The 17,553-nt window shown below is 30.5% G+C and overlaps 1 protein-coding gene and 1 pseudogene across 2 annotated transcripts; one reads left to right on the top strand and one right to left on the bottom strand.

Moving 5' to 3' along the window:
* Positions 1-1,717, bottom strand: LOC111640540 (annotated as a pseudogene).
* Positions 1,718-9,352: 7,635 nt separating this feature from the next.
* Positions 9,353-13,292, top strand: LOC111640535 (latrophilin receptor-like protein A). 2 transcript variants are annotated; one of them, XM_023386552.1, is made up of 2 exons: positions 9,353-9,472; positions 11,435-13,292. In XM_023386552.1, the coding sequence occupies exon 2, from the start codon at positions 11,472-11,474 to the stop codon at positions 12,771-12,773; it is 1,302 nt and encodes a 433-aa protein (XP_023242320.1). In that variant the 5' UTR covers positions 9,353-9,472; positions 11,435-11,471; the 3' UTR covers positions 12,774-13,292. The 2 variants fall into 2 exon arrangements, with proteins under 2 accessions (XP_023242320.1, XP_023242319.1); XM_023386551.1 differs by having other exon boundaries at positions 9,368-9,472; positions 11,430-13,292.
* The last annotated feature ends 4,261 nt before the right edge of the window (positions 13,293-17,553 follow it).

The raw sequence follows: 17,553 nt of genomic DNA, 5'->3' as shown, positions 1-17,553 counted from the left end.
AACATATGTATTCCAAACAAAAATGCACATATTCAGAATGATGCAAACACAAAAGTAGACAAACGATTATCTTTACATTTTTAATTCACTCTGTTTCCCATAGTTAGCTTCACAATATAATACAAGCACTTTTTCCAAATTTTCAATAGAAAAGTTGCAACGTTTGTCACTGAGAATTAATTTATACGCAGAGAAAGAGCATTCCACATCTACTGACGATAACGGACAGTATTACAACCTTGGAAGAAGATGAACTGGGAATTCACTTTCGGTTTTGCTCTTCTTTCCTGCCAAAATATCAGCCACAACAAACAAGGACTTTAATCCAGTATTCTTTTGAAGCACTGCATCCAACTTTTTCCTCACTTTTTCTGCAACAGTGCCCGGTGCATCACAAAGTTTCTGCTTTGCTCTGTTGAGGAGATCAATATCATATATCGGTTCATATATCGGTTTCCCACTACTTTCAAGAGCAGTAATAGTATCTGCAATGAATGTGAAATGAGACTTAATGTACACCAAGTCGTTCTGAACATAAATGTCATTCAAAATTTCCTTGGCTTTAGTTACACAAACTGCATCATCCGCTAAAGTGTCCAGAAGTTTCTTTATATCAGAGAAATGTTCACTGTAGTAGTTAACAGCCTTCAGCCAAGTTCCCCAACGAGTGAGAACAGGTTCTGGAGGAAGAGCAACATCTGGGAGCATCTGCCGAAAAGCTTGCACTCTTGATGGGGCTTTAATGAACACTTTCTTGACAGAGGAGATGAGTTTATTCACCTTCTCATATTCTACTCTGATTTGCTCTGCTACCCGATTGAGACCATGGGCCAAGCATGTCACATGGACAAGAGCAGGAAAAAAAATCTTAAGTGTTTTCATGGCAGGAACCATGTATGAAGCAGCATCTGTTACGGCTACAAGAACTTTATCTTCATCAGGATTAATTATCTTTAGTCCATTGTTCACAAAATGAGCCACTGTTTCATGGTTAGTTTTAGTCAACTGTTTTGTGTAGATCAGGTAAGCTCTGGAGGGCCCATCGGCATCAAGCTTTCCAACAATCAAGTTGGCAACGTAGCGTCCAAGACTGTCCGTTGTTTCATCTACAGAGAACCACAAGTAAGAGTCCTTAAGATTGTCTCTTATCCTGGAAATAATATCTTCGTATGCAGGTTGCACATAATACTTTCGAAGTGTCGACTCTGAAGGAATTTTCTGGTGGCAGTACTTTTCCAAGAAATTTCTAAAATGAGTGTTCTCCAATGTTTTAAATGGAATATTTGCTGCTATAATAGCATGACACAAATCAGCACTAAACTCATTTTTCTTTGATGAAGTCTCTGAAGTCTGCGTCAAGAGAGTCTGTTTCATTTTATATTTTCGTTCAACGTTTGCTTTATGCTGAACACCTTGTGCGTGTTGTGTGAGGTGGCATTTCTTTTCACTGGACACCTACAAAAAATATTAAATTTTATTATTTGTTGTTTTTAAACTACTTTATATTTTATATATATTAACATTATACAGTGTATATAATTTGTAATTTGTAGTAATATTTTAATTTATGAAAATAATTTACTGACCTCTTTATTACGGACTTGGCACAGAATAATCTTGCTATTCGACGTGTAATGGGGGAATTCTTGAAGCCATAGTCGAATTAATGAAGCTTTAGATGTTTTAACTTTTAGCATTTTCACTAAAATTTTATCCACAAGTGAACAAAGATTTTAATGCCAATTAACAGCAAAAACATTTTCCATAGACTTACTGTAGGGAGGTGGAGTTTCCCAAAAATATTTATTGCTAGATAGTTCCACTCCAAAGACAAAAATAAAACTGATCTGCAATAGACTATCAGGCTGTTATTCTGGCAATTCCGGATTTTATGACTTGGTGACAAAAGACTAGTTGTGGCTAATTGCTGTTTTCAGAGGGTATGGTGGAGGGAGAATTTGTAAAATTTTAACAGCCTTGAAATGTAAGCAGTACAGTATGTTAAGAATCAAAGTAAATCTTTGCGGGAAACGAAACGAAAAATTTAAAACTTTTTAAAAATATGAAAACAGACTAAACTTCATGTTTTAGGCAAAAATAGGCAGTAACGTCAAATTAGACATTTTTAAGCATTTTAAAATACTATTATTTTAGTCTAAATGTTCATGAAAAGTGTTAATACAAAATCTTGGCCATGTATATGCTAAAGGAAAAAAATAGGCATTTGCCTAAAATCCGCTGTCTACTAATCACAGACTTGTGAAAGGAAAAATAGACGCGAAAAGTCTCCCCTCCTACCTTCGAAGTAAAATGTAAACAATCACAATAAATTCGCTTTTTAAATCGTGTTTTAGCTCTAAACAACTAATTTAACGTTTTTGACAATAAATTAGGCAATTCGACAATATTTAGACATGTAAATATGTTTTTAAAACTATCTAGCAATAAATATTTTTGGGAAACTCCACCTCCCTACAGTAAGTCTATGGAAAATGTTTTTGCTGTTAATTGGCATTAAAATCTTTGTTTCTACGTCTATTACGCTCTAATTGGTAATTTTTATTATGACAGAATCAACTTCAACGAATCAGTTTTTTCAGAACCATCTGGTCTGGATTTTTCCCGCGAAGAAGCAATCCACCTGATCAAAGTCAGAATGTAAACAAACGTTAAAAAATTGCTATATTCTATATTTTAGAGCGTATTTTTATTAGTTTGCATGTTATTTGACTTTACTTAGATAAGAAGATTTTTTAACAAAGGCTTCCAGCTAAAAAATTAACCAGGAAACTTATTACTTCTGGATGTTGCTTAATCGCAAAAAAATTAACTGATCGCTTATTATAGTGTATTATTGCATAAAGTGTAGAAAAAATATATAAAAAGTGTCAAATATTTACTATTTGAAGCAGAAATATATATTGATAAACTTTGAGGCATCGCTTTACTATAACAATTGACACCTCTCCCAGCTAAGTAATTTCAGAAGTAGTGAGAATTATGGCAATAACTTCTCCCCACTCTAGATAGAATGCTGCAGTTTGTTTTGTTTAAAAGAAAACAGATGTGTCTAGCTTACAAATGTTTCAAATTAAACAGAACGTTTACAGATTTTTAAATTTTTACTCTTTTCCTAAAAAATTTAAAATTTAAGTATTTTTAAAATTTATATTACATTTAATAATCGTAAACTGTGAGACATTTACGGCAAAAATAATGCAAAAGGGCAATTCTAGCCCGATTTTAAAGCGAGATATCGCAATTTATTATTACACTCAGCGAAGTCTTATACTCTGGGAGAAATCGCGTTTGTCCAGGCAAGAAATAACAGCGACAAAAATTTTTCAAAATTAATTACGCTAAAACAAATTGCGCTAATTGTACAATTTTTGTTTCTTGCGTAACTATTTCATTTAGGTATTGATGCAAATGCATTTTTTTAATTAAATTTCGAGAATATTTTTAGTTATAAATAAAAGAATTTACGCATTCGACATCATGTCGTAAATTGCCGAATTTTTGATGGTNAAAATAAAACTGATCTGCAATAGACTATCAGGCTGTTATTCTGGCAATTCCGGATTTTATGACTTGGTGACAAAAGACTAGTTGTGGCTAATTGCTGTTTTCAGAGGGTATGGTGGAGGGAGAATTTGTAAAATTTTAACAGCCTTGAAATGTAAGCAGTACAGTATGTTAAGAATCAAAGTAAATCTTTGCGGGAAACGAAACGAAAAATTTAAAACTTTTTAAAAATATGAAAACAGACTAAACTTCATGTTTTAGGCAAAAATAGGCAGTAACGTCAAATTAGACATTTTTAAGCATTTTAAAATACTATTATTTTAGTCTAAATGTTCATGAAAAGTGTTAATACAAAATCTTGGCCATGTATATGCTAAAGGAAAAAAATAGGCATTTGCCTAAAATCCGCTGTCTACTAATCACAGACTTGTGAAAGGAAAAATAGACGCGAAAAGTCTCCCCTCCTACCTTCGAAGTAAAATGTAAACAATCACAATAAATTCGCTTTTTAAATCGTGTTTTAGCTCTAAACAACTAATTTAACGTTTTTGACAATAAATTAGGCAATTCGACAATATTTAGACATGTAAATATGTTTTTAAAACTATCTAGCAATAAATATTTTTGGGAAACTCCACCTCCCTACAGTAAGTCTATGGAAAATGTTTTTGCTGTTAATTGGCATTAAAATCTTTGTTTCTACGTCTATTACGCTCTAATTGGTAATTTTTATTATGACAGAATCAACTTCAACGAATCAGTTTTTTCAGAACCATCTGGTCTGGATTTTTCCCGCGAAGAAGCAATCCACCTGATCAAAGTCAGAATGTAAACAAACGTTAAAAAATTGTTATATTCTATATTTTAGAGCGTATTTTTATTAGTTTGCATGTTATTTGACTTTACTTAGATAAGAAGATTTTTTAACAAAGGCTTCCAGCTAAAAAATTAACCAGGAAACTTATTACTTCTGGATGTTGCTTAATCGCAAAAAAATTAACTGATCGCTTATTATAGTGTATTATTGCATAAAGTGTAGAAAAAATATATAAAAAGTGTCAAATATTTACTATTTGAAGCAGAAATATATATTGATAAACTTTGAGGCATCGCTTTACTATAACAATTGACACCTCTCCCAGCTAAGTAATTTCAGAAGTAGTGAGAATTATGGCAATAACTTCTCCCCACTCTAGATAGAATGCTGCAGTTTGTTTTGTTTAAAAGAAAACAGATGTGTCTAGCTTACAAATGTTTCAAATTAAACAGAACGTTTACAGATTTTTAAATTTTTACTCTTTTCCTAAAAAATTTAAAATTTAAGTATTTTTAAAATTTATATTACATTTAATAATCGTAAACTGTGAGACATTTACGGCAAAAATAATGCAAAAGGGCAATTCTAGCCCGATTTTAAAGCGAGATATCGCAATTTATTATTACACTCAGCGAAGTCTTATACTCTGGGAGAAATCGCGTTTGTCCAGGCAAGAAATAACAGCGACAAAAATTTTTCAAAATTAATTACGCTAAAACAAATTGCGCTAATTGTACAATTTTTGTTTCTTGCGTAACTATTTCATTTAGGTATTGTTGCAAATGCATTTTTTTAATTAAATTTCGAGAATATTTTTAGTTATAAATAAAAGAATTTACGCATTCGACATCATGTCGTAAATTGCCGAATTTTTGATGGTTCATCCTGTATTTTTTTTGAATGATTCATTTCATGCACAGAAAACATTTATATCTAAACTATCAGCAAGAAATTGATGGATTCTATAATATTTTGAGCGATGTCCATTTTTATATTAGGTGATCGATTTAAGCCTAACATACGACTATATCACATTAAAAATTGAAAATAAAGTTAATATGTAAAGATCTAAGAAAACTAGCTGTTAAATATTTACAAAAAAAAAAAAAAACATTTTTCTGAGTAAAATAAAGTAAAAACTTTGTCAAGTCGATTTACAACTCAGAAATAAGCGTTTGAAGTAGAGTAATAAAACAATTAACATTTATTGACTTTCGCGGTAACGTGGTAGGGGGTAACGTGGGGTCTGATGACAAATTTTCTCGCAGTAGTCCGAAATTTCTACTCACTTCACTTGAAAGTGTAATATTTCTTTCCCATTTACAAACAAACCCGATGGCAATCCGTGAAACAGGAGATAAATTACAGCGAGTTGAAATTTTATATGTTTATTTTTTGCGTTTTTCGTATCAAATTACATTAAATTCGATGCAAATAAAGCATTTGTGTCAATATAAAAATATTTTACACTGTTCGAAAGTAGAGAAAGTTACGAAAACAAAGATGTGATTATAATTTTTGAAGCGAAGCCAATAATTTTACAATTTTAGGGAAAAAAAATGGATTCTGTGAAACGCCGCTTGACCAAAGTGCGGTCGCGAAGTTCCGCGATTGGGAAAGGGATAATTATATAAATTGATGATTATAAGTCTAATCTATAATAAATAACGGTCCTTTATCTTTTACCAAATATGGTAATTTATATAATTTAGGATGTAGAACATAGAGAGCTCTTATTTGATTAGCTTATTTGTAAGTAAGTACAGGTAACCCCCGTATAACACGGTACTTTTATAGCACGGATTTACTCTGTCACGGTTCGAGAATTGGATAAAACCCTCGTACAACAGGAAATGTAATAAATTTTTACATACTTAAGTAATAATAGTTGACGAAAATTATTTTCGTGAACTATTAGTACTTAAGTATGTAAATTTTCTCTTCTCGCCTTCTGTCGATACACATGGTCCTTCTCGAAACTTGTTTCAATGTTGCCAGATCTCGACGCTTCTGCTTCTGATGTTGCCGAATGTTTTCCCCTTATTCCATACTTGCTTTATTCTTCATAAGTGCTTAGCACCATATAAGGAAATTTATAAAGATCTTTTAACTAGAAGCAAGCAATCTAAAATTACATACATTTTGCAAAAGGTAAAGCATGGATCTGAAGATAATGCAGAAAAATGCTCAGAGGATAAGGATAACTTGCCAAAAAGAAAACGCTCTCGGTTAATTAATAGTGTTTTTAGTGATGACGAAGAAAACATTGTTTAATTTATATTAATATGTATCACTTAAAAAAATTTAATGAAGATATTTATTTTAATTATGAAAATATACTAGCATGTTTTTTAATTTTTGGAACCTAACCCACCTTTTCGTATTAGTTCTTTATTTCGTATAACATGGATTCGCATAACACGGCAATTTTTTGGAACGTAACTACCGTGTTATACGGGGGTTACCTGTATACATCCGGCTTTGAAAGTGCAAGTAGACAGACATTTTTAACATAAATAAATAAATTCTAACATGTCATTTATAACAAGAAATTTAAATATTACAATATATCAAAGACAAGTCTGTCCAATAAGGAGCACCATTTATTTTGCGTTTAAGACATACACAATAGTGGCGACAGGCCTTTCTTTGTAGGCTACATGCCGCCAAAAGGTAAAAAAAGTCCTTTAAAAACACAAACATCCAATTAAAACGTAAAGGAATCGGTGACACAGACGTCTTACTTCTTATCCATCTGGCCAATGGGTGGTTCTGCTTTATATCTACTAAAAAAAAGCGCTGGAATATGTAGATTTTCAAGCTGCCCCCTGGCGACGGTACATTTAAAATTTCTTTTTGTTGAATTTTTCCGTCCGATGGCTGGATTATTATTACAATATATCAAAGACAAGTCTGTCCAATAAGGAGCACCATTTGTGTATGTCTTAAACGCAAAATAAATGGTGCTTCTTATTGGACAGACTTGTCTTTGATATATTGTAATAATAATCCAGCCATCGGACGGAAAAATTCAACAAAAAGAAATTTAAAGATTCATTACTACAAGAATGTTACAATACAGTTTGTTACAAACCGGTTTTATTTTTTTTAACAGGACAAGAGCAAATAAAAGTCGATGACAATCTAACGATTGCTTGGACTTGTATTTTATGAACTTATTTAGGATATTTGTATTATTTATTGTTTGTGGCGATTTCCTAATTATTAATTGAGATAAAATATTTTTTATGTGAGGGCATTAAATGCTAATAAGTAGCATTTAATGCCTTAGAGTTGCATTTAGTGTTTTAAAGGGCATTTAATGCTTTTAAAGTCATTACATGAAACTTAAAGACATAAAATGTTAATTATTAGCTTTAAATTTCCTTAAAGGCATGGCCGAAGTCCGTCTACCCAAGTTTTTACGGCGACGGTACTATCGAAGTTATAAAGACAATGATTATATTCTACGAGTTTTTTCTGTAATATAATTACAAATATAGTAAAAATAATATCTTTACTTTTATATATTAACTTTTATTATTGTATTATTAAGATAATATACAGCACTTATAAGCTTAGCTTTTTTATTATATACTCCTCTAAATTGAAGGATTTCTTTTGGTATCCATTATTATAANTTTACGGCGATGGTACTATCGAAGTTATAAAGACAATGATTATATTCTACGAGTTTTTTCTGTAATATAATTACAAATATAGTAAAAATAATATCTTTACTTTCATATATTAACTTTTATTATCGTATTATTAAGATAATATACACTTATAAGCTTAGCTTTTTTTATATACGTCTCTAAATTGAAAGATTTTCCTTTGGCCGTCCATATCGCGTGTTTTAGGCATCCATTATTATAATCGGGATACCTCTTGTTGTAGATACACGCATACTTTTGGACGTTTTCGATAAATCTTTCCAGATCTGATCTAGAGTAACCACGAGAGAACGTACACAAAAACTTGTTTTCCGCCATTTTCGCACCGTGTCACAATGACCTAAATTTCACTGGCTTCTGATTCGTGGATGGTACCGTTTTACGGTCGTATTCGCATCGAAAGTTGAACACTGCTCAACTCGCTTTTACGCTGGTTTTATGATCTGCTCGGACGTAAAATATCATGGTCACGTGATTAAAAGCTTTTACGGCGAGGGTTTTTACGCCCGTTTTTACGCTAGTGGAGTCTTGCCCTTAAAGTTTAAAGCAAAACTGAAAACAAGAATCACGGTTTAATTATAACATTTAAGTCAATTGAATTCTTGTTTATTACTCTTTCTTCGGTTAATAATTCAACTGTTGATTTCAGTTGAAAGATTTCAAATAAATACCTCACATAAAAAATATTTTAACTTAATTTATAATTAGGAAATCTCCACAATCAATAAATAATACGAATATTCCAAACAAGTTCATAAAATACAAGTTTAATCAATTGTTAGATTATCACCGACTTTTATTTGGTCATGTTATGTTAAAAAAAATAATAAAACCGGTTTGTAACAAAACCGTATTGTAACAATAACAGCTTTAAATTTCCTGCTATAAATGACTTGTTAGAATTTATTTATTTGTGATAAAAATCAGCCGGATGTATAGTTACAAATAAGCTAACGAATTAAGAGCTCTCTATTTTATAGGCCCTAGAGTATAGGGCCCGAATTGTATAAATTTACTTATTTAGTGGAAGAAATAGAGCTGTTACATATTTTATATTAGGCCCTAATAACTCTATATCAAATATAAGCGAAACTTTTACGTATTAATGTCGACTACAATATCTAAACTTTCATTCTAGTTAACTATTAATTCTACAAAATTCATTTCATAAATTATAATGCTATTAAAAGTTTAGCGTAATAAATTATGTAATTATTTATTCTTTGACGTATGAAATCTTATTATGACATATTCGGAAGTTAATTCACGTTATCGAATAAAATCCACGGGATTTTCCGGTTTGTCTTTGTCGTGACGCGTCAACCAAGTCTCATTTTGACTTATATACAAGAAACACAACGAGAAACTTTCATTCTCTACATCGTTGCTGACATTATAAACTTGACGCAACTTAACTCAACGTAACTGAAGATTTATGTTTCAATAAGCAAAGGTGAGTTTCTTCTTTCTAATTCCGAATCTTCTATAATTCGTGTTATTTTCAAAATTAAAACAAGCGCTTTGTTATTTCATATATCATGTTATTTCCAAGGTATTAACGTATGATTACTATTATTTTCTATAATTTTTGCAAGTTTTAACAGTAATTACGAAGTAAAATTTATTGTTAAAATATGATTTTATTCATCAATAAATGCATCAATTCATATTTTTATAAGGAAATATGAATGGATGAAAGGGTTAAGGCATTAAACTACCGCTCTCGAGGCCCCAGAATCGATTCCGGACGAGCACATCCTCACGGATTTTTTATGATGATTCATGATTTTTCAGCTGCTGTCCCGTATATAATAACTCCAATTGTGGGCGTAGTCGAACTATTTATGGGCCTATAAAAAGGCCCTCTTAGTACATAAAACACGGATAAAGTTTTAAAAAGTATAAAGTTGTATAAAAGGAGCTTAAGAAATTGAATAGGATAGCCGGAACTTTGCTTTAGAGATTCCGAAATTCTGTTGTTTATCAATTATTCATCATAAAGGTGCAGTTTATTACTTTCAAAAATCCATAGTTATCTGTTATTAATTAATCATTGATAACAATTAATCACAATTATTAGTCCTTTAAAAACACAAACATCCAATTAAAACGTAAAGGAATCGGTGACACAGACGTCTTACTTCTTATCCATCTGGCCAATGGGTGGTTCTGCTTTATATCTACTAAAAAAANTAATTAAATTGTAGCTATAAATAAATAAATAAATATATATATATATAATAATAATACATGTAAAATAATGAAAATATTTGAGATATAACATATTTCACTCATAGCCGGATGTAAGATATACTTGACATTCGCCTTGCATTCAAAATTAACTTTTATAAAACTTAAAACATAAAATATAATCACATATCTGAATTATAAGATAAAAGCATATAAAAAATTATTTAAATTAATAAATAAAATAAGTAGTAAAATCGTTTGGTGTGCGCGTTACACTTGTGTATATGCTAAAATTGTAGGAGATAAAATGAAAAATCCCCATATAATTGCCTAATCTTTACTTAATATACTCCAATATGTTAAATAGAAATTGTAATAATTAAGAAAATAATATTTAAATAAGAAATTTAATATTAAAAAAATAATATTGTTATTGTGAATCAAATAAATATTCGTCTTAAAAACAAATTAAAATGAAGTATTTTGCTAAAATTTAACTCGAATTTGGTATAGAATATTTTTTAAGAAATAAATTTAAATTGGACTTTTTCAATGGGAAATACTAATGCCCAAGGTCGAATTTCCTAAGCACGCATCAAGAGATGCATACGAGTTTACGTCATAGCTGACCCTTCAGAGTTCAACTGTGACGTAAACTCTACTCACCTTGACAACTTTATACAATAAATTTTTTAGTTTATTTTCTTAATCATTCTATATTTTTGTTTTACATGCAAAAGTCTAAGTTATGGAGTGATTTTTAAAATTCATATTAATTGAATAATTAAAAAAAATATTTCGTAAAAGATCTTCAGATAGCCACATAAATATATAACAATTAGTATAATGATAAGATTGTTTCAAAGATACTAAAATAATAAGATACGTATTGATCGCTTTAAAATATCACACCAATCACATAACATCTAACGCAAACGGAAGTATGACGCATTTCTATTTAAACGAATAAGTGAAATCAACGGAATTTCATTTTAAAGTGCCTAACTAGTTTCATAATGCCACAAACTGAAAGATTTATTTGGAGAATTACTAATGTTACGTTATATATTTACATAATTTCTAACGATGTGTTAAATTATGTAGCACTTTCTATACAATATGTAATGGTTTCAATGAGATTTATGGTTTTTAATTACTGATAAAAAATTTAAATAAAGAAAAAAATTGGTATAATGAATTTATTTATTTTTTTTATTTAGTATAGATATAACCACTACAAAGAAGTTTTAAAAGGTTTAAAGATGAGGGGCATTCAAATGATATCTCTTCTATTGTTTGCCATATTAACAAAAGTAATGACTATTGCCTTAACGCACGAAGAATTGACAGGAAATTCAACAGAGAATATAGTTAACCTTACGTACAATAATATGAAAAATCATACGGAGGAATTTGGAAATTTCAGTCAACAGTTTCTGTCTTGCCCGCATATATTCATTGAATCAAAATACTTCCAAATTTTAGATAATGAAACCCTATACGTTCCGAATTATTCAACTTATTCTCATCGAGGACTGTATCCGCCCGGAGATTACTACATAAGCGGAGATGGAGTATATGTATGTTTTCTACAAGTATTTATAGAAGAACACAAAAAAGTCTACTATCTAGAAGAAATTCTGGTTTATACCACTGTTATAGGTCTGTCGATGTCACTCGTTTGTTTATTCCTTCATTTTGTATCATTTCTTCTTGTACCAGAAATGAAGAATTTACCGGGTAAAAATCTAGCATCTCTCTCTCTATCTCTGTTTATGTCTAATTTAGTCTTCCTGATAGGTAGAATAGGATATTCATATACTTGGACGTGTTATCCTCTCGGTTTAGCTAATTATTATTTCATGATGTCTTCTTTCTTCTGGATAAATTCGATATCATTCAATGTCTTCCGTTCATTCCGACAGGCTACTACAAAGCTTAGATTATCAAAACACAATAACGTCAAGAGATTTTTCTTCTATTCTTTATACTCCTGGGGTTTACCATTTGTATTCTTGATAGTAGTAGTCGTAGGAGACGAAACCGATGCGTATCCTGAATATTTAAAACCAGGATTCAAGTCACGAAATTGCTGGTTTCGTGAAACGTTGTCAGCCATTTTCTTCTTCGCCATTCCTTTTGGAATTCTTGTATTTATAAATGCCATGTTGTTCCTTTTCAGCGCTTTTATAATTTCCAGCTCTTTCGGAACCGGTAACGAAGAAAACGGGAAGAGGAAAAAGTTTTCTTTGTACTTAAAACTTGCAGTTATAATGGGTCTAGGTTGGATTTTTGGATTGATTACTTATTTTGTATCCTCAATTTTTATCAAGTTCATTAGCGTTATAATAATAAGCTTTCAGGGTGTTTTTATCTTTCTGGCTTTCACTAGATTTCATAAAACGAAAGCACGTTTGCTTCGAATTTGCAAAATGATCGTTACGTGTTCTACACTTCATACAGAAGACCAGCGATCCAGTGCCAAAAAATCCAGCATTTCTACCATTAACTCCATCGCTTCTTACAGAATAAAATCTGAAGAATATAAACCTCAAAACGAGTAACTATAGTTTATGCTTGAAGAAGAAAAACTGTTATCATTTTGAAAATAATATCCTGTACCCGATTTTAATTGATGTATTATCGATTGTCTTGGATGTACTGTACGAATACGTAGTATATTAGAATATTAAATATATCTTCTGAAATTTAAGCACTACAGAAATCCTTGATAGCAATATACCTGAATTAAAATTTAAAATATCTTACGTTTAGTATTCTGTAGATTTTATGAACAAAGATGTCACTCGTGTAATTGCTTGTATTTAGTGTATTTAATATCCAGCTTTGAAATCAGAAGAAATTTATGAAATGTAGTTCACAAAGTATAATTTGTGAAATGTATAGGCATACATAATTGTGGAATTTGTTGTAAATAATTTACGCATGTTAACAATTGTAAACCATACTATTCTATGGAAAATATGTTAGTTACGTCATAATTATATTAAATAAATTATGCTTTAACTAATTCATTTGTGTGATAAGTAATATATTAATTATAGTTCTAAAATTATTTTAGTGTTGCAACAACTGTAGGAAGTGTTATTACTTTCGGTGATAATAAAATAGTTTAATTTAAATCAAATGATTAAACTAATAAGAAAAATAGTTAAACTTCTATAAATTTTATTTATTTCATTTTGAAGATATACAGTATATTGAACAAAAAATACTAATTTCATGAAGTAACAATTTAAATTCATAAAATTGGAAAGAAAATACCAATTCACGCACCTAAAAACTGCTTATCTACCATAAGTATGGAAACTTATGGGACACTCTGTATAATAAAACTGCAGTAAAGTTTTATGAAATATGCTCGTCAATAACATACTAACAAATTTTTAAATCATCAAATGAAAATTTAACTACTAACCATTATTAGTTTTATGAAACTTGTGTAAAATTGCCATTATACTTCTCTTGGCATTTAGTTTTACTTTCTGGAATACTTTTTAGTTTTAAGAAACAAGAAAAGACAGAATGCAGAGTACTGACCATCTGAAAAATAAAAGAAAAAAATATAGCCTATGTATAGATTAAGAAAGTAAAACCTATCAATTTTGAATTTAACCGTATAAAACGAGCTTTCTCTGTCATAAACGGATGAAGTTGACATTATCAAAACAAATGAAACAAGAAGACACAAAATCCAGCCTTTATTCAGATAATTTGGAATCTGACTATCGTTTTTTGCATGGAGCTGAATATAAATGTTTCCTTTTATATAAATATAAGCATTTTTCTTTCTACCCATTACGTGGATAATAGGAACAGGGCAATGTTGCGAAATTACAGTACCACCAAAGTTCAAGCCAATCGGTGATATGACAACCATTTATTCAGTGACCATTTTCTTGATGTTTTTTCACGGCTAAGATAAACTTTTTAAACAAATCACTTATAACCTTAAGGACTACACAGGATCGCATAGAAAATATTATGAAAATACCTTTACTTTTGGACAGTGCAGTAAAAAAATAATAAATTGCAAAAATGTTGAAATCTTGACCAGAGACTATTATCTCTTTTCAATTGTATTTATTAATACGTTCAACTCCTGGTCTACGTCGTTTAACATCTATGTAAAGTACGTTTGTAAATCAAAGTGCGGTTTTTTCTACTTTAGGGATAAATCTAAATTTTTAGCTCTAAAACTAGGATAACGATATTTTCGTATAATAACTTATTTTTATTCATTAAGTTTTATATAATTATAAATATACAATAAAGAAGTAATAACTTCTAGCTTATTTACAAAGCAATTTCTTTTTGACCAATTTGACTATTTTGAAAAAAATTGCAAATTATCCGAGCACAGTAAAACCCTAAATTTTTTACTCGCTTTATTTAAAATAGGATGGATAAAGTTCGATTTTATTTTCCCGGCTCTGTTATATATAGCCTAACAGAGGGAAAGTGTGGCGATCGGTCAAAAAATGACCCTCAAGATATTTACATTTTAGAAATTAGGACACCTTAAAACATCGAAAAATGAAAACATTTGGAAGTTTTTTTCTGTATATATGGATATTAGTGTGTCTGTGTGGCACAACTTTGTTCACCCTGTTTGAAGCTTAATAACTCCTGTGATTCTGTCGAAAATTTCTGAAATTTTGCAGGGAAGTTTAGTAGGGGAATTGATGCTACTAAATTTCAGTGGTTAAAGATCGACGGGGTTGGGAGATAAAGAGGGTCGTGTCATATCTTGAGTAGAGTCGGACTTAGAGACGATTTTATTCGTTTAATAACGAGTAAAATCGTCTCTAAGTCCGACTCTACTCAAGATAAGCATTTACAATTTTTAAATAAAATCCATCCCTACCCTCAAAATTAAGAATTTTGCCACGTTTTAATAGATAAACATGTAAAAAAAATTTATAATAAAATATCATAACATATGACCCCACAAAAATATTAAATATTGCCGGAAAAGTTAAGCAACTCATTCCAGGATTTTAAAGTTTTATTCTTGTCTCACTCATTAATTTTTGGGTAATGTCAGCCTTATCAGTTTGTGACTTAGACAAAGCATTATATGTATGGATAATGTTTAGAATTAGTCAATCGTTACTTGCTTTAAGGAAAGCACAAGAATAACGTTAGCTTTATCCGATTCACGGGTTTGAGCCATAACATATACACTGGGTACATACGAGTGTCCCATAAGTTTGGAACCGTAGGAGTTATGTTGTTCTTTGCTTATTATTATACGATTAGGGATGGCACTCAATAAGAAATAAAGAATTCAACTTATTTTGATGATGGGTACAGAGGGTGTACAGACAGCTGTGTGATTGGTAGAAGATCTGGATGTAGCCTGTTAAACTCTGACAACATCACCATCATCAAGATAACTTGTATTCCTTATTCCTTACTCAGGCCGGGGCTTTACCTATAAAAGAATAAGAAACTTCTTAACTAGTTTAACTTTTCCTTAATAGAAATAATTACCTTTAAAGGTATTTTTTTGGTAACTGGATAGATACCGCCTATCGATAGTCTCAAAGAATTTTTACCAAATCTTTTCATGAAGTTGACAATCTGAAAAGACAAAAATAAATATTTTCTAGTAAAAATTAAGAAAATGCTGTAAATTAAAGGTGGGTAGTTTCGCCTGAAACGGTTCCAAAGAAATTGTTCCAGTTCCAGCAGCTGAACTGGATCTCCCACCTCTCCTATAGATAGCTACTAAGTACAAAACCTACTTTTAGTTTCTGTTTCAGCCCTATATTACGTCGAGCATAGACTCGAATATCTTGAAAGGTATTCTCCATCTGTAAAGTAGAATAAACAATAATAATATCATACACTGAAATATAAAATTCGTTTATTATAATTGACATTACCATGAACGCAAATGAGCATAATACGCAGCCAAGTATGATGCAAATGAACGTGCAGAGAGTAAGAAAACCTAAAATTCCGTATCTAAGTGTCGCATTTAGTTTTACAAACAGGAATGCGTAACAAAAGAAGCATGTTGCAAACAGCGTAGAAAAATAAACGATCATCAAACAAAACTTTTGTTGATTACTAAACTGTTCTACAATGATCCACAGTTCTTCGTAATTCACTATGAATTGGTCCAATCTTGCTTTTAGATTGTTATCATGTTTACTTATTGAGAAGAGTTCATTCGAAAGATTTTCAAATTCTTTCAGAGCAATAAACACTAAAATTGCACCCATTATCAGCAAAAATACGATCCCTCCAACAATAAAAATCATGGCTAATCCAAATTCAATGCAACAGAAAAGACCTTCTCCTTGATATTTCTGTGCATTTTCTAACGCTGGATAAACCAAGAACACGTTTGCTATTTGAAACCAAATTATAGAGAATATCACAACTAAAGAAATAAAATTAACAATATTTTTTATGGCAACATTCTCTTCGTCGATCATCTTTTCTCGAAAGAATTCGTGTTTTAATTTCATTACCAGATTAATTTTTGTATTTTTCAGGAAACTAAACGCAAAAGAATAAGCAAAGAAAATAACTGGATAACAGAATTTCACTATTGAAGTGTTATCTTCGAATACGTCATACCATCCAACACAGATTACTTTATCGCTTAAACCTGGTATTGCCTGCAACAATACTAGAAAAGAATGGGCCCATATATATAATTCTACAAATCCAGTATAAATAATTTTAAACCAGATATTTTCCACGAGACAAAAATTGCTGCTTCGGCAGTCGCATCTCTTGCAAAGTTGCAAACCGTAAATTATGGCCATTCTCCAATAAGGTTCTAGGTAACAATTAATACAAAGTTCACTCATTTTTCGTATATTAATTTCGATACTACGAAGCCTACTTTAAAATGTAATGGTATGACTACTTAAAAATGACATTTATTCACTTGCTTTTGTTTTCCGTAATATAAGATATTCATCTCCACTCTCCATAGAAGAAACATTGATTTTAGCAGTGAATCTCATTGGCTTATATAAACCGTGGTGGTCTGAGATAATGTTCATGTAACACGAATATATAACAATCAGCTCATCTATCCATTAGAATATTTTAAAAATCAGAATTTAATTAGTCAACAACATTAGACGTATGCATCATAAAAATCGATATCCATTTAAATTCTTCATTAGTATGTTGAATTCAATTATTCGGTATTAAATTCTAAACGTTCACATTGATATAATTAGTTTTATTCATTTAACTAAATATATTTTTTACATACATGTACAATACCAAAAGTTTTAATTGATAAATAATCGATGATGTTATGTAATGTCTGTTACGCCTGTTATAAGTTAA

This window comes from Centruroides sculpturatus, unplaced genomic scaffold, assembly GCF_000671375.1.
Source record: "Centruroides sculpturatus isolate CEXI.00-Female unplaced genomic scaffold, Cexi_2.0 scaffold1173, whole genome shotgun sequence".
Classification (NCBI taxonomy): Eukaryota; Metazoa; Arthropoda; class Arachnida; order Scorpiones; family Buthidae; genus Centruroides; species Centruroides sculpturatus.
Note: the sequence above shows the minus strand (reverse complement) of the source record. Positions and strands in the feature narration are given on the sequence as shown.

Excerpts from the sequence above, each read along its gene's own strand:
- LOC111640535 (XM_023386552.1), top strand. The coding sequence starts at position 11,472 with ATGAGGGGCATTCAAATGATATCTCTTCTATTGTTTGCCATATTAACA.